This window comes from Theropithecus gelada, chromosome 16 (genome assembly GCF_003255815.1).
Source record: "Theropithecus gelada isolate Dixy chromosome 16, Tgel_1.0, whole genome shotgun sequence".
In the NCBI taxonomy this organism is placed as follows: domain Eukaryota; kingdom Metazoa; phylum Chordata; class Mammalia; order Primates; family Cercopithecidae; genus Theropithecus; species Theropithecus gelada.
In genome coordinates, this window is record NC_037684.1 from 4,950,186 (window position 1) to 4,964,413 (window position 14,228).

Below are 14,228 nucleotides of genomic sequence, written 5' to 3' on the forward strand. Positions count from 1 at the left end.
CAGTATCTGCCGGGGTCAGTTAGGGTTGCATTCAGCTGCATGGAACTGAAACCTGGATGCACATGCTTCACAAAACAGAGGTTTTATTTTTCTTCTGTAACCAGAACTCTGGAGGCAGGCAGTTCAGGGCAGGTACAGCTGCTTGAAGAAGTATCAGGGACCCAAGTTTCCTTTAGCTTCCATCTTTTGCAAAATAGCTGCTTCACTTCCAGGCTTTGATCTATGTTCTCAGCAGGAAGAAGAATGAAGAGTAAATGACAAAAGATCCGTGCTGTTGCTGGCAGATTGGGCATTTGGTGGCATCAGCAGCTGGATCAGCCTTATTGAGTGGGAGCCCTGCTACTCTGTATTTGCATCCTTTTCTTTGATGTTCCCCCAGGGGATGCCAGTTTTTAAAAATGTAGACTGTTGGCTGGGTGAGAGGGGTACCATTTTAGAAGTTTCCCCAGGTATGGCCTTGGCCTTCCCCACTATGACTGCTCTTGCTCCACAGGCCAAGGAACTACTATAGAAGTTCTGCCAACCACCAAGTATGCCCATGCTAAGTACCCATTCAGAGAGGACAAGGACTCATCACTATATACCCTTGCTGGGAATCCAGTCTTCCTCAGTCATTAGGTTCTGGAAATTGGCTCAGGTTGAGAAACAGGGGAAGGGATTGACTCTTGGGGCAGCTCCTCTCAGCCGCCTCCTTATCTGTCCTTGTGTTTTAAAAACTACACCTTGAGGCACACAGTATCCTCCTAACTACCTTCATAGCTCCCTGGGGGTCAGGCCTCCTTGGATGCCATTCTGTCTTGCCACTCCTAACAATGCCACTTAATCTTCTGCTGGTTATGCACTGCCACCTGGTCTCTAGCAGGCCCATTGCTCTCAGGGACCCTAGCCCCTGAAACATCTTCCACCATAAACCCTGGTCTACAGATAAAAGCGGCTATTGGACTTCTCAGCGATGCTTGTGTCCCTCTCAGTAGCATATTCCTTATTGCTTGTGATAAACAGCAGAACACGGCTGACAGGATAGCATGTAAATAATATATCATTCCCACTTCCGAGTCTTTTGCTCCCTTCTTCCATTGTTCGCCAGGACAGCTCTGGCCTTTCTATTTTGCTTAGTGTGGGCCATTACTTTCTCCAAGCTTTCTAGAGCCATCCTAGCAATCTGTTAGCTTTATCTCCTGGAGTCCTTGCCAGAATGTAAATACATTTACATTGCTTATATCCATACACTCTGCTTTATTTAGCATTATTTTCTCCTCCCTCCCCATTTCAGCACACTGGGGACCCCTTCCCCATTTCTCCCACCTTCTGCAGATGTATATATAAGTTGGGCAGGTTTTTTTTGAGACGGAGTCTTGCTCTGTCACCCAGGCTGGAGTGCAGTGGTCCGATCTAGGCTTACTGCAAGCTCCACCTCCTGGGTTCATGCCATTCTCCTGCCTCAGCCTCCAGAGTAGCTGGGACTACAGGCGCGTGCCAACACACCCAGGTAAATTTTTTTTTTTTTTTTTTTGGTATTTTTAGTAGAGACGGGGTTTCACCATGTTAGCCAGGATGGTCTCGATCTCTTGACCTCGTGATCCACCCGCCTTGGCCTCCCAAAGTGCTGGGATTACAGGTGTGAGCCACTGCGCCCAGCCTAAGTTGGGTAGGTTTTTTAGCTCCTTCAGGATATAGTGCCTCTCCTCCCTTAGCAGGTCTAGCATTTTCTTAATGGGGTTATGTGTGACTTGACCTTAGTTACTGGTCTGTTAGACAGGTGGAAAAGAGCAGGTAGATCCTGAGGAGAGTGTGTGTGGCCTTGCAAGGTAGATAATACTTCTTGATCTTCAAGCAAGGGGGTTGGGGTGCTAGTTTCTATAGGGAGGAGTGGGACACTTCTACAAACCCATAGCACTCAAGGTGACGTGGGTTTTGAGGTTCTCAAGTGCATTGACCCAGATGCCCCATTTAAAGTGTCAGGGTCCCACTTCTCAACTATGCCCCGACCTTGGTATAGTAGACTCACTAGGGCTGAAAACCTTTTCAGAGTTCTGCTGCTCTTATAATTAAATCTTGAGCTTGATTTTCTGCTTTTTCTGCTCCTACTTCCTTTATATGCTGCTAAGGAGGCATTCTGGCTTTCTTCCTTAGCCTTTAATTGGTGATTAATCATCCTCAACCTTTCATTGTCTTTCTCCAAAGCACAGGTTTACTCCATCAGTAGCTATCCAATTTCATTGTTCTTCAACTACTATTTGTCCCATATTGTTAAAATGCCTGATAGATTGCACCTATGAGTGCCTTGTTCCACTGATGTTACATCCCACCCATTCCAGCTCTTCACCATTGCTGAAAGTTTTAACATTCTACTGCTATGGCAAGCCGGGGCCTGTCTGGGCTTCTCCTGGGGACCTTAGTGCTAACTGGCCAGGGAGATGTTTCAGCTCCACTGGATCAGACCACATTCATGGGACATTTTTGTCTGTTTTGAGACAGGGTCTTGCTCTGTCACCCAGCCTGGAGTGCAGTGGTACAAACACGGCTCACTGCAGCCTCTACCTCCTGGGATCAAGCAATCCTCCAGCCTTAGCCTCCTGAGTAGCTGAGCTCAGACGACAGCTGCTCACTGCCATGTCTGGCTAATTTTTTTATTTTTTGTAAAGATGTGGTTTTACCATGTTGGTCAGGCTGGTCTCAAACTCTCGGGCTCAAGCGATCCACCTGTCTCAGCTCCCAAAGTGCTGGGATTACAGGCCTGAGCCATGGTGTCCAGCCACACTCATGGGACTCAATTGCCCTTGGAATCAACTTCGTGCAGGAGAGAAAGGAGTAGGATTGAGCAGAAAGAGAAGTTGGACTAAATGTAGTCACAGTAAATGCCTCAGCTTCCAGATCCTAAGGGAGCTCTGGAGCAAGGAAAGCCCTTCAGAGCAGCCCCACCCTAAGCCCTGCATCTGCCAGCCAGTGCAGACGGACCTGGTGAGAGGCAGCTTTCTTCAGCTGAGGGCAACTGCTGGAAAGGGATTTAACTGATAGCTGTTGGCAAGCAATGTGCCCAGCAGCTGAAGAAATGAGCACCTTAGTCCTAAAGAATGGTGTGCTCCTTGGAATGCTGTGATGGTTGGTTGTGCCAGTGGAGATGGGGGCGGTGGGTAGAATAAAGGGAATGCTACTGTAAAAGCTATTTATTTATTTATTTATTTATTTATTTATTTAATAAGACAAGGTCTAACTCTGATGCCCAGGCTGGAGTGCTGGAATGCAATGGCACCATCACAGCTCACTGTAGCCTTGACCTCCTGGGCTCAAACGATCCTCCCACCTCAGCCTCCCAAGTAACTGGAACCACAGGCACATGCCACCATGTCCAGCTAATTTTTAAAAACCATTTTTGTAGAGATGAGGTTTCACCGTGTTGCCCAGGGTGGTCTTGAACTCCTGGGCTCAACTGATCCACCCACCTTGGCCTCCCAAAGCACTGGGATGACAGCATGAGCCACGGCTCCCAGCTTGGAACAAGACTCTTGAAGAAAATATTAGCAGAGCTTGTTGCCTGACCAAAAAACAGAGGCTGAATGAGAGAGATGCATTTAAAACAATACGAAACACTAAGGGTTCCCTGAATACTGTTGGACACTGCAAAATGGGGGAAGTTAGGATACAAATCTAATTCTGTTCTACTCTAAGGCTCGTGCCTTTTCACTAGACTAGAGCTGGTCAAACTGGTGTTCCATGGGCTAAATTCAGACAGCAGACGTATTTTGTTTGGCTGCACAGCACTTAAAAAATGTAAATTGGCTGCCACTATGTAAAAATTGGAAGAGTTTATATGTAAGTTCAGATCTCTAGCTTCTCTTGAGTAACTAGAAGATCTAGCAACACTGGGTCAACATTCCTGCATGGCAGTAACTGGAGTTGAGCGACAGATACTCCTTAAATGGAGAGAGTATCTCTTATCTGGATAAATAGAGGTGGGCATATGCTCCTTAGTTCACCACAGTCTCCATGCATTACCTTCTTTGGCTTTTTTTTTTTTTTCTTTTTTCTTTTTTGAGATGGAGTCACTCTGATGCCCAGGCTGGAGTGCAGTGGCACAATCTCGGCTCACTGAAACCTTGGCCTCCTGGGTTCAAGCAATTCTCCTGCCTCAGCCACCCTAGTAAGTAGTTGGGATTACAGCTATGTGCCACCATGCCCGGCTATTTTGTATTTTTTTTTTTTTTTTTAGTAGAGATGGAGTTTCATCATGTTGGCCAGGCTGGTCAAACTCCTGACCTTAGGTGATTTGCCTGCCTTGTCCTCCCAAAGTGCTGGGATTACAGGCATGAGCCACAGCACCCAGTCTTCTTTGGCATTTTTGTTTAGAATTCCTGCCATACATACTATGTATGATCTAACAAAGTACATAATGTATAACAGGTATTTGGATACTTTTATTTTTATTTATTTTTTAGAGACAGGGTCTTGCTCCGTTGCCTAGGCTGGAGTACAGTGGCAAGATCACAGCTCACTGCAGCCTCGACCTCTCAAGCTCAAGTGATCCTCCCATCTCAGCCTCCCAAGTTGCTGGGACCACAGATGCACACCACTATGCCTAACTAATTTAAACAATTTTTCTTTGGTAGAGTCTGGGGTCTCACTATGTTGCCCAGGCTGGTCTTGAACTTCTGGGCTCAAGCAATCCTCCCACCTTGGCCTCTAAAAGTGCTGGGATTATAGGCGTGAGCCACCATGACTGGCCCATTTGGACACTTGATACTGGTTCAGCAGAACTGAATGAATTTAATTGGAGAGGAAGTTGGGGTGAAGTCTAGGCCTCTGACTGTAATGAGAGGCTTGGCACTCAGGGGAAGCAACAGAACAGGGAGTACAAATTAGGATGAATTAACAACATGCTGGCAGGAGCTTGAGTAAAGGAAGAAGAGCAGAGGGCCAGCAGAAGTTTGGGTGTCTTAGCACAGAGCTAAAGAAGAGTGGGCAATGGTGGAAGAAACTAGAGAAGAGGAAAGAAAGGCACAGAGGAACTTCAGCAATGGAATGCCAGGGAAGGCAAGGGAGCTGAAGGTTTGGGCAGTTGCGTCCAATGTAGGGAAGAAGATCAGGGAGATAGGCAAAAAGCCATGGCAACAAGGAAGTACTTAGGGACTTTCAGAGTAAGTACGAGAAAAGGAGAGGAAGGTTGTGGGTCTGAAGTTTAGCAGTGCAGTAGGGGCACTGGAATACTATCGTGCGGGTATGAGTGAGTGCTTTTTCAGGGGTCCTACTTGGGAGAAACATAGACATTCGTTTAATATTCATCCATTTCTTTCCAGCATTGTTATCATTCTGACAACATCTAAAATAAATTAGTATCTGCATTGCATCCTTAAAAGAAGAAAGGACCAAAGACATGTCCAAACTGTCTTTTTGTTCTAGTGGAATAAAACATTTATTTAACATGTATTTTGGACAACCACCGAGAGATTGGAAACTTTTCTCAAGGATGTATCTCTCTGTACGTGGGTTATTGGCTTTGTGGATTTTCTGTAGTAAAATTAAAATTCTAGTTTTGTTTTCCCTTATCACCCAATGTCTTTCTGTGTGGCCTAACTGGCTGATTAGCGTGTGCTTGGAATGTGTAAATTCATTTTAACATTAGCCTAGGGGCCTGTGTGGCAGCTCACCCCTGTCATCCCAGGACTTTGGGAGGCCGAGGCAGAGGGATCACTTGATGCCAGGAGTTCCAGACCAGCCTGGGCAACATAGCAAGACTCCTGTCTCTTCCACAAAAAAAAAAAAAAAATTAGCCAAAGCAGGGTGGCACTCACCTGTAGTCCCAGCTATTCAGGAGTTTGAGGTGGGAGGATCACTTCAGCCCAGGAGTCTGGGCTGATTGAGCCACTGCACTCCACTGCAGAGTGAGACCTTGTCTCTGAAAAACAAAAACATTCGCCTAGGTAAAATGTATCTAGGAAGACAAATTTTAAAATTACTCATTCCAGGCCAGGCGCAGTGGCTCACACCTGTAATCCTAGTACTTTGCGAGGCTGAGGCGGGCGGATCACAAGGTCAGGAGTTCAAGACCAGCCTGGCCAATACAGTGAAACCCCGTCTCTACTAAAAATACAAAAATTAGCCAGGCACGGTGGCGAGTGCCTGTAGTCCCAGCTACTACGGTGGCTGAGGCAGAAGAATCACTTGAACCCGGGAGGCGGAGGTTGCAGTGAGCCAAGTGCACCTCTGCACTCCAGCCTGGGTGACAGGGTGAGACTCTGTCTTAAAAAAAAAAAAAAAAATTACTCATTCCAAAGTCCAATGTCAGACATAGATAGATTATCCGTTGTTTTGGATGTAATCCTCTTCCTGGAAAACTGGCACAACCAATTACACATGAAATCCTTTCAACTCTGGTATTGGAGGCATAGGGAAGGACTTTGTTTTAGGAGAGCCATAGTCTGCCTCTATTGTCCTTGGAGTTAAACCACATAGGTTTATATCCTGACTCTGCCACCTGTCAACTCTGTGACCTTGGGCAAATCAAGGGTCTGAGGAGTGCAGGCTCCCAGCATTCCCACGGGGGTGGGGAACGTGACCTATTCATCAGTTAGATGAGGATAATGATATGTATTGAAAAGATTTGTTGAAATATTTAAAGACGATGAATATATTGAATTAATAATGAAAGCGAGGCCCTAAAGGTGTTTTGAGGGTGGTGAAACTTGAATCTATTATCAGCTGTGCAAAAGTTATATTAACTTTGGTGGCTATGAGTTTTGCAGAGGAAAGCTGGGCTTAAATCCCAATGCTAGACCCGGTGGCTAGACCTTGATTGCCACTGGGTCTAGCATTGGGATTTAAGCGACCTCTTAAAAAAAAAAAAAAAATCACGGAATCTCTCTTTGGCCTTCCTTTTTTGTTTCTCAGCAGTCTACAAAGCTAAGAAGAACCTGAAAATCGGAGGGTGTGTACTTTATTTTTTCTGAGAACTTAAGGCTGAGAGCACAGCCTCCTCAGGAGATTAGCGGCAGAGATCCGCGCGGCCGGAGAAAGGCTAGCCCCAGGGCGCCCTAACTTCCAACTCCGGGAACAATCCAAACCCGGAGGCCGGCGGGGGAGGGGACAGCCCTAGGGGGCGGTGGGGATGGGAGCGGATGCTCTGGGGTCAGCTCTGGCACTCGCCGGCTGAGCCCAGTGCCAGTCTAGGTGAGCCCCACGGCGGTGAGGGACGCTCGCGAGGCGGCCCAGAGGAGTTAGATGACGTCACCTCCAGGAGGACTCGCTTTTTCATTAATGAAACCGGCCGGCGCGGGCGCATGCGCGGCAGGCCCCCTGCCTTCTCGCTTCCCCCTCCCCTTTCCCAGCCGCGCTCTCAATCTCTAGCTCGCTCGCGCTCCCTCTCCCCGGGCCGTGGAAAGGATCCCACTTCCGGTGGGGTGTCATGGCGGCGTCTCGGACTGTGATGGCTGTGGGGAGACGGCGCTAGTGGGGAAAGCGACCAAGAGGCCCCCTCCCCTCCCCGGGTCCCCTTCCCCTATCCCCCTTCCCCCAGCCTCCGTGCCAACGCCCCCTTTCCCTCTCCCCCTCCCGCTCGGCGCTGACCCCCCATCCCCACCCCCGTGGGAACGCTGGGAGCCTGCACTCCTCAGACCCTCTCCTCGCCTCTTCCCTCACCTCAGCCTCCGCTCCCCGCCCTCTTCCCGGCCCAGGGCGCCGGCCCACCCTTCCCTCCGCCGCCCCCCGGCCGCGGGGAGGACATGGCCGCGCACAGGCCGGTGGAATGGGTCCAGGCCGTGGTCAGCCGCTTCGACGAGCAGGTAACGGGCCCGTGGCGGGCGGGAGGTGGGAGCGGAGTGGGGGTGGGGACAGAGTGGGTGAGGGGAGGTAGGAGCGGCCGCCTCCCCCGCGGCTGCCTCTGGCTCTGTAGGAAAGGAAGGGAAGAAAAGGGAAGGGGGGATAAGTGGGGGTGGCCAAGGCGGGAGGTGAGGGGTAGGAGGGGACAGCTGGGAGCTTGGGCTCCCTTTCCCTCCTAAGTCGGGGGGTGGGGCCTTGTCCCTGACCAGCCTCCGACCCTCCGTACCCTTTATCCCAGCCCTTCCGCTTGGGAATGGGGATGAGTGACCTGGGGGCCCCTTTAGGGGCGCGCCATCTGGATTTAATAATTACCCCCTTACTTTTGTTTTTGAGCAGAGGTGGGTAACGTTTAGGGGTTCTCTCTTCCTCTTCCCTCCGTGACCCTCCTAACTGGGGACGAGCGAACCCTAAGGCCTGTCTTATGTACCCACAATAGGAGAACGATAACATTCCGCCCCTCCCCCAGTTTCTTCAGCTTCCTCTCCTGGAGGGGGAAGAGCAGAAGAAAGCAAGGAAGGCACAGGTTTTCTTACTTTCTGCTCCATCGTCTCATCCTGCCCCGAGAGCTTCAAGTGCACACTCACTGCACATCTTTGTGATGCCCCAAAACGTCGTCCCCCATATCCTGATGACACAGACTGCCTTTTTTTTTTTTTATTGCCGTTTGCAGTGGAAACCGTGTTTCTGAAATATCTTCCCCTTCCTTGATAATTGTAGTCTCTCCCCCCGCCTTTTTTTTTTGCCAGCGGTCTGAGGATGTGATGTGTTCTCGAGTGAGGATGTTGGGGAGTAAAGGGAGAAGGGTGAAAGGAAAGTGAGAAACTGCTTCTGAGCCACCAGCAACACAGAGCAAAGCCAGCTGGGATATGGTCCTGGAGCAGATCATTCTGCTAGTGTTTGTGGTTGTTTTTGACTCTCTCCTCCTGGTTGACAAGAGAACTTTCATTGAGAATATTTGGGATGGAAAAAAAAGTTTTGTAGCTTGAGGAGGTGACTTTTTATCGGCTGAGTTTCACACAATAAATCCTGGGGCTGATTAGAATGAATGCACGCAGCATAGCCTTTTGTCATTGGAAATTAGTTTAACTTTGTGTTGCTGTAGGTAGTTGGGGATGGTTTAAGGGATACTTTCTGCAGCTGTGGTTGCAATGGGCTTCCTGTGATGGGGGAATTGTTTAAGATTGAGTCAATCTATTTTGTTTACTGGATATAATGGTAAAACATTGTGGGAGTTGAAGGGGTGGGGGAAGAGCTCTTCCCTTATTTGATCCATAAACATTTCTTTACGGCACTCCAAGTGTTTCAGACCTACCTGGAAAATATCTGGGAATAGGCAGAGGAAGTTGAGAAGAAGCTATGTAGATAAAATAGAATTATGAAGCTGTCAGAGACTTGAAGGAATTGTTTTATCCATTCGTATGCTTCCAGACCCAAAGGCATCTAAACCAAACTATACTAATCCATCTGTGGTTTAATGTTACTGCATATAAAATATTGCATTATTGATAGAGTGTTAGATTTAAAACTTGGTAGAAAAGACTCTAATTTTAAGAAAGGATTTAAAAGGCACATAGAAGAACCCCAAAGCTGACCCTTGCGGACAGCAGAATCTGGATGTAGGAATTTGAAGGATTCATGCCGCAATTCTCCTTAAATTTTAAAAATTAAAAATTTTTTTCAGTTTTTTCTTAATTTTATTTTTTTACTTCTTACCTGTTCATCTCTAGGCTTATTTACCATATTGGAAAAATATATTTTAAAGGGGAACGATTTTGGACTGGGCACAGTGGCTCACGCCTGTAATCCCAGCACTTTGGGAGGCCGAGGCAGGTCGATCACCTGAGGTCAGGAGTTCGAGACTAGCCTGACTAACAGTGAAACCTCGTCTCTACTACAAAAATTAGCCTGGTGTGGTTGCGGGCGCCTGTAATCCCAACTACTCAGGAGGCTGAGGCAGGAGAATCACTTGAACCCAGGAGATGGAGGTTGCAGTGAGCCGAGATCATGCCAGTGCACTCTAGCCCGGGCAACAGAGGAAGACTCTTGTCTCAAAAAAAAAAAAAAAAGGAGTGATTTTGATTATATGCCCATTAATGCAAGAAAGTGTTTCTCCTTCTGTCCCTAGTGTTAAAAGACCTTAAGGCTTCATTGTTATGCATATTGTGGAATCAAACTCACCACCATCTGTTAAAAATTAAGGACATAAGTTTTTAAAACAGCATTTTTCTGCATTCCTTATGTTGTAATTAAGAGAAAGATACATAGCAGAGATTATTCCTCACTTTTTTTTTTTTTTTAATTGAGACAAGGTCTCACTCTTCTGCCCAGGCTGGAGTGCAGTAGCTTGATGTCGGTTCATTGCACCCCTGCTTCCCGCATTCAAGTGATTCTCCTGCTTCAATCTCCCAAGTAGCTGGGATTACAGGTTTGCACCATCATGCCCGGCTAATTTTTGTATTTTTAGTAGAGACGGGGTTTCACCATATTGGTCAGGCTGATCTCGAACTCCTGACCTCAGGTGATCTGCCCGCCTTGGCCTCTTGAAGTGCTGGGATTATAGGCGTGAGCCACTGTGCCTGGCCTGTTCCTCACGTTTTTCTCTTAGAAAGTTAGTCTCTGACCTTGAGATGCAAAAATGTAAGGGTTTTCAGTGTTTAACATAAGGTACTTACATATATTAATTTATTATAGAAGTGATAAATGTTGAATTCATATTAGAGTTCATCTTAAGGTTGAAAATGTCCTTTAGTCAGAAAACTGAGGCATAGGGAGGTTAAGCGACATAAATGTATTAACAAGAGCTTCAGTATGAAAAGTAGTGAATGCTTGACCGTCAGGGAGATACTTTTCCTAAGTATCCCACAGAATTTGTTCTAATCCATTAAATAGAAGAGTTTTTTTTTTTTTTAATTTTTGAGACGGAGTTTTCACGCTTCTTGCCCAGGCTGGAGTGCAATCATGCGACCTTGGCTTACTGCAACCTCTGCCTCCTGGGTTCAAATGATTCTCCTGCCTCAGACTCCCAAGTGGCTGGGATTACAGGCGCTGGCCACTACTCCTGGATAATACTTGTATTTTTAGTAGAGGTATGAGATTACAGGCGTGAGCCATCGCTTACATTTTTATTGAGGGGAGAAAAAGCCCTGCATGTACTGAGAGATATTTGTATAAGAATCTTAATAGTTGGCCGGGCGCGGTGGCTCACACCTGTAATCCCAGCACTTTGGGAGGCTGAGGTGGGCGGATCACGAGGTCAGGAGATTGAGACCACCCTGGGTAACACAGTGAAACCCCGTCTCTCCTAAAAATACAAAAATTATCTGGGCGTGGTGGCGGGTGCCTGTAGTCCTAGCTACTCGGGAGGCTGAGGCAGGAGAATGGCCTGAACCCGGGAAGTAGAGCTTGCAGTGGACTGAGATGGCGCCACTGCACTCCAGCCTGGGCGACAGAGCGAGACTCCATCTCAAAAAAAACAACAAAAAAGAATCTTAATAGTTTCAACTGTTAATAAAACTTTGAATTTTGGATTATGTTATCTGTACTTTGCTCTACTGGGCCCAGGGGAAGTTAAGCTTTTCCTTCTTATTACAGCTAAGAGTTTGCATGTTGGACCACTTACGCCCCCAGGGAGCATATGCGTGTCAGAAGATGGCAACTCTGTTTATGATTGCTGTTTTGGTTGGATTTCCAATATTTGGTGTGATTAAAGCAGAAATGCATTTCTAGCCACTGCTGATTACAGACATATTGCACTCTGATGGGTATTGCTTAGCAACTTAGTGCAGTAGACTCAGTTAAAAGAAGTGGATGTGTGCCATATTGACATTTTGAGCTCACATTCTTGTGGGTAATATAAAATTCCTTAACCTGATAATATTGCAGCTAAACCTAGTATTTAGGGTCTAACTTGAATGAGTATTACCAATTTTAGAAGTAATCACCTCCTTGGTTAGGGAAATGACAGTTGCAAAGGTGGACAGCCAGAAAGCTGAATGTTATCAGTTACATCTTATGTCTCTCCTTAACCTGCCTTTATGGTGCCAGATAGCAAGTTTCTAATTGAAACTGACAAATTGTATGTGTGTAGCTTTTTTTTTTTTTTTTTCCCCTTGAGGTGGAGTTTTGCTTTTGTCTCCCAGGCCAGAGTGCAATGGCGAGTTCTCAGCTCACTGCAACCTCTGCCTCCCTGGTCCAAGCCATTCTCCTGCCTCAGCCTCCCGAGAAGCTGGGAGCTACCACACCTGGCTAATTTTTGTATTTTTAGCAGAGATGGAGTTTCACCATGTTGGTCAGGCTGGTCTCGAACTCCTGACTTAAGGTGATCTACCTGCCTTGGCCTCCCAAAGTGCTGGGATTACAGGTGTGAGCCACTGCGCCTGGCCAGGTGTGTAGCTTTTAATTGTGGTTCATTAACCCGGTTTCTAAGCAAATTAGAACCTTCTGTGTATCTCACCTAGTTCTGTATGCCCCACTGGTCCCTGTAGAGCTTTATTTCTGAAAGGAAGTATGGGAAAACTATGGATATTTGAACTTGAAAAAGAAGTCCATCCCAAAATCATTTGTTGTAAATATGATTATTTAAAGCAATTATATTTTCCATATCTGATCAAGCAAAAGCAGTATATAAAAGCCAAAAAAAAAAACCATTTAAATAATATGTTACAGAATAAACTCTGATTTTAGAGGTTATAATGGCATATCTGTTCTCATACATTGAGTGTTCATCTGAATGTACTTTGAATATGCGGTGAGAGGTTCACAGTATAAAATGATTGGCAAGTATCTTCGAAATTACAAACCACATACTAATTAGACAAATAGATTTGCAAAACATTGAAGCTTTTTGGATTTAAAAAATATCTCCTAGCTTCATTCTTCAAGCCTGGTCTGTAATTTTTATAAGGCCTTATAATAGTTGAAAATGAGTACTAATTTGTTTTTTTTTTTTTTTTTTGAGACGGAGTCTTGCTCTGTCGCCCAGGCTGGAGTGCAGTGGCCGGATCTCAGCTCACTGCAAGCTCCGCCTCCCGGATTCACGCCATTCTCCTGCCTCAGCCTCCCGAGTAGCTGGGGCTACAGGCACCCGCCACCTCGCCCGGCTAGTTTTTTGTATTTTTTTTTTAGTAGAGATGGGGTTTCATTGTGTTAGCCAGGATGGTCTGGATCTCCTGACCTCGTGATCCGCCCGTCTCGGCCCCCCAAAGTGCTGGGATTACAGGCTTGAGCCACTGCGCCCGGCCATGAAAATGAGTACTCTTTTATGGTGAGGAATATTTTATGGTGAGTGAGAAATAATGCTTATTCTTCCAATTTTAGTATATGTGGTGCTGAAGCGAGCACAATAATGCTTATTCTTTACTTTGGAATTTTTTTTTTTTTTTTTTTTTTTGAGATGGAGTCTTGCTCTGTCGCCCAGGTTGGAGTGCAGTGGCGTGATCTCAGCTCACTGCAACGTCCGCCTCCTGGGTTCAAGCGATTCCCCTGCCTCAGGTTCCCAAGTAACTGTGACTACAGGTGCATGCCACCATGCCCAGCTAATTTTTTATTTTTAGTAGAGTCGGGGTTTCACCTTGTTAGCCAGGATGGGTCTCAATTTCTTGACGTCGTGATCCGCCTGCCTTGACCTCCCAAAGTGCTGGGATTACAGGCATGAGCCATCGTGCCCGGCCCAGAATTCATCCTTTAAAAAAATTTCTTCCAACTGTTCCTCAGTTCTCTGCACCCCTTACACTTTCCACCTTATCTGTCTAGGAACTAATTTAGTCTCTATGTGGGCTTCTTTCTTTTTCACTTTTCAGGCTAAGATTTCCTTTCTCTTGGAAATCAGACATTTACTTGGTCCTGCAGCTCTCTCTGTGGACCAGCCTTTTTTGTTGTTGCCAGATACCCGCCTCTACTGTTTATCCACCCATTTCCTTTATAACTCTGAAAAGTAGCTCCTGCTTCTGCTTTCCTTCTTGATTGCTGTTTTCTTGAAAGTGATTCCTTATGGCAAAACATAGTGGTCTTTGCTTAGTTGTAATGCCACTGTGATGTTCCAGTACCCACTGGAAACCAATCTCTTCTAGTTCCCAAGACACAATACCTTTCTGCTGAATTGGAATTCCTTAGTGGTGGTCTTAGTTTTGTTCTGTTATTCACTGCCTTTGTCCCTATCCTAGCCATTAGCTTTCCTATAGATCCTTGATTTCCTCATCTGTTGAAAAAGAAGTGGCTAGAAAATCTTTTAGATTCTTTCAAGTTTAAATATTCGGTGACTTAAATATTCTAACAGCATGTCTCTGTGACCTAGCAGTCTACCGGGAGCTGACCCCACTTAATTTACTAAACTCTCCCATTATGCCTCTGCATGCACGTATGTTCCAGGCAGGTCACCTCAGTCTCTTCTATATGTATCTTGCTTCTTCCCACTTCTT

General features: G+C 46.4%; 1 protein-coding gene across 2 annotated transcripts in view; it reads left to right on the forward strand.

The window, feature by feature from the left end:
• Nucleotides 1-7,332: 7,332 nt before the first annotated feature.
• NF1 (neurofibromin 1) overlaps nt 7,333-14,228 on the forward strand; it is a 292,160-nt gene continuing 285,264 nt past the window's right edge. For both annotated transcript variants that reach the window (XM_025363565.1, XM_025363566.1), the window contains exon 1: nt 7,333-7,775. In XM_025363565.1, coding sequence (XP_025219350.1) covers nt 7,716-7,775 — 60 coding nt within the window. In that variant the 5' untranslated portion in view covers nt 7,333-7,715. The remainder of the gene's footprint in view (nt 7,776-14,228) is intronic.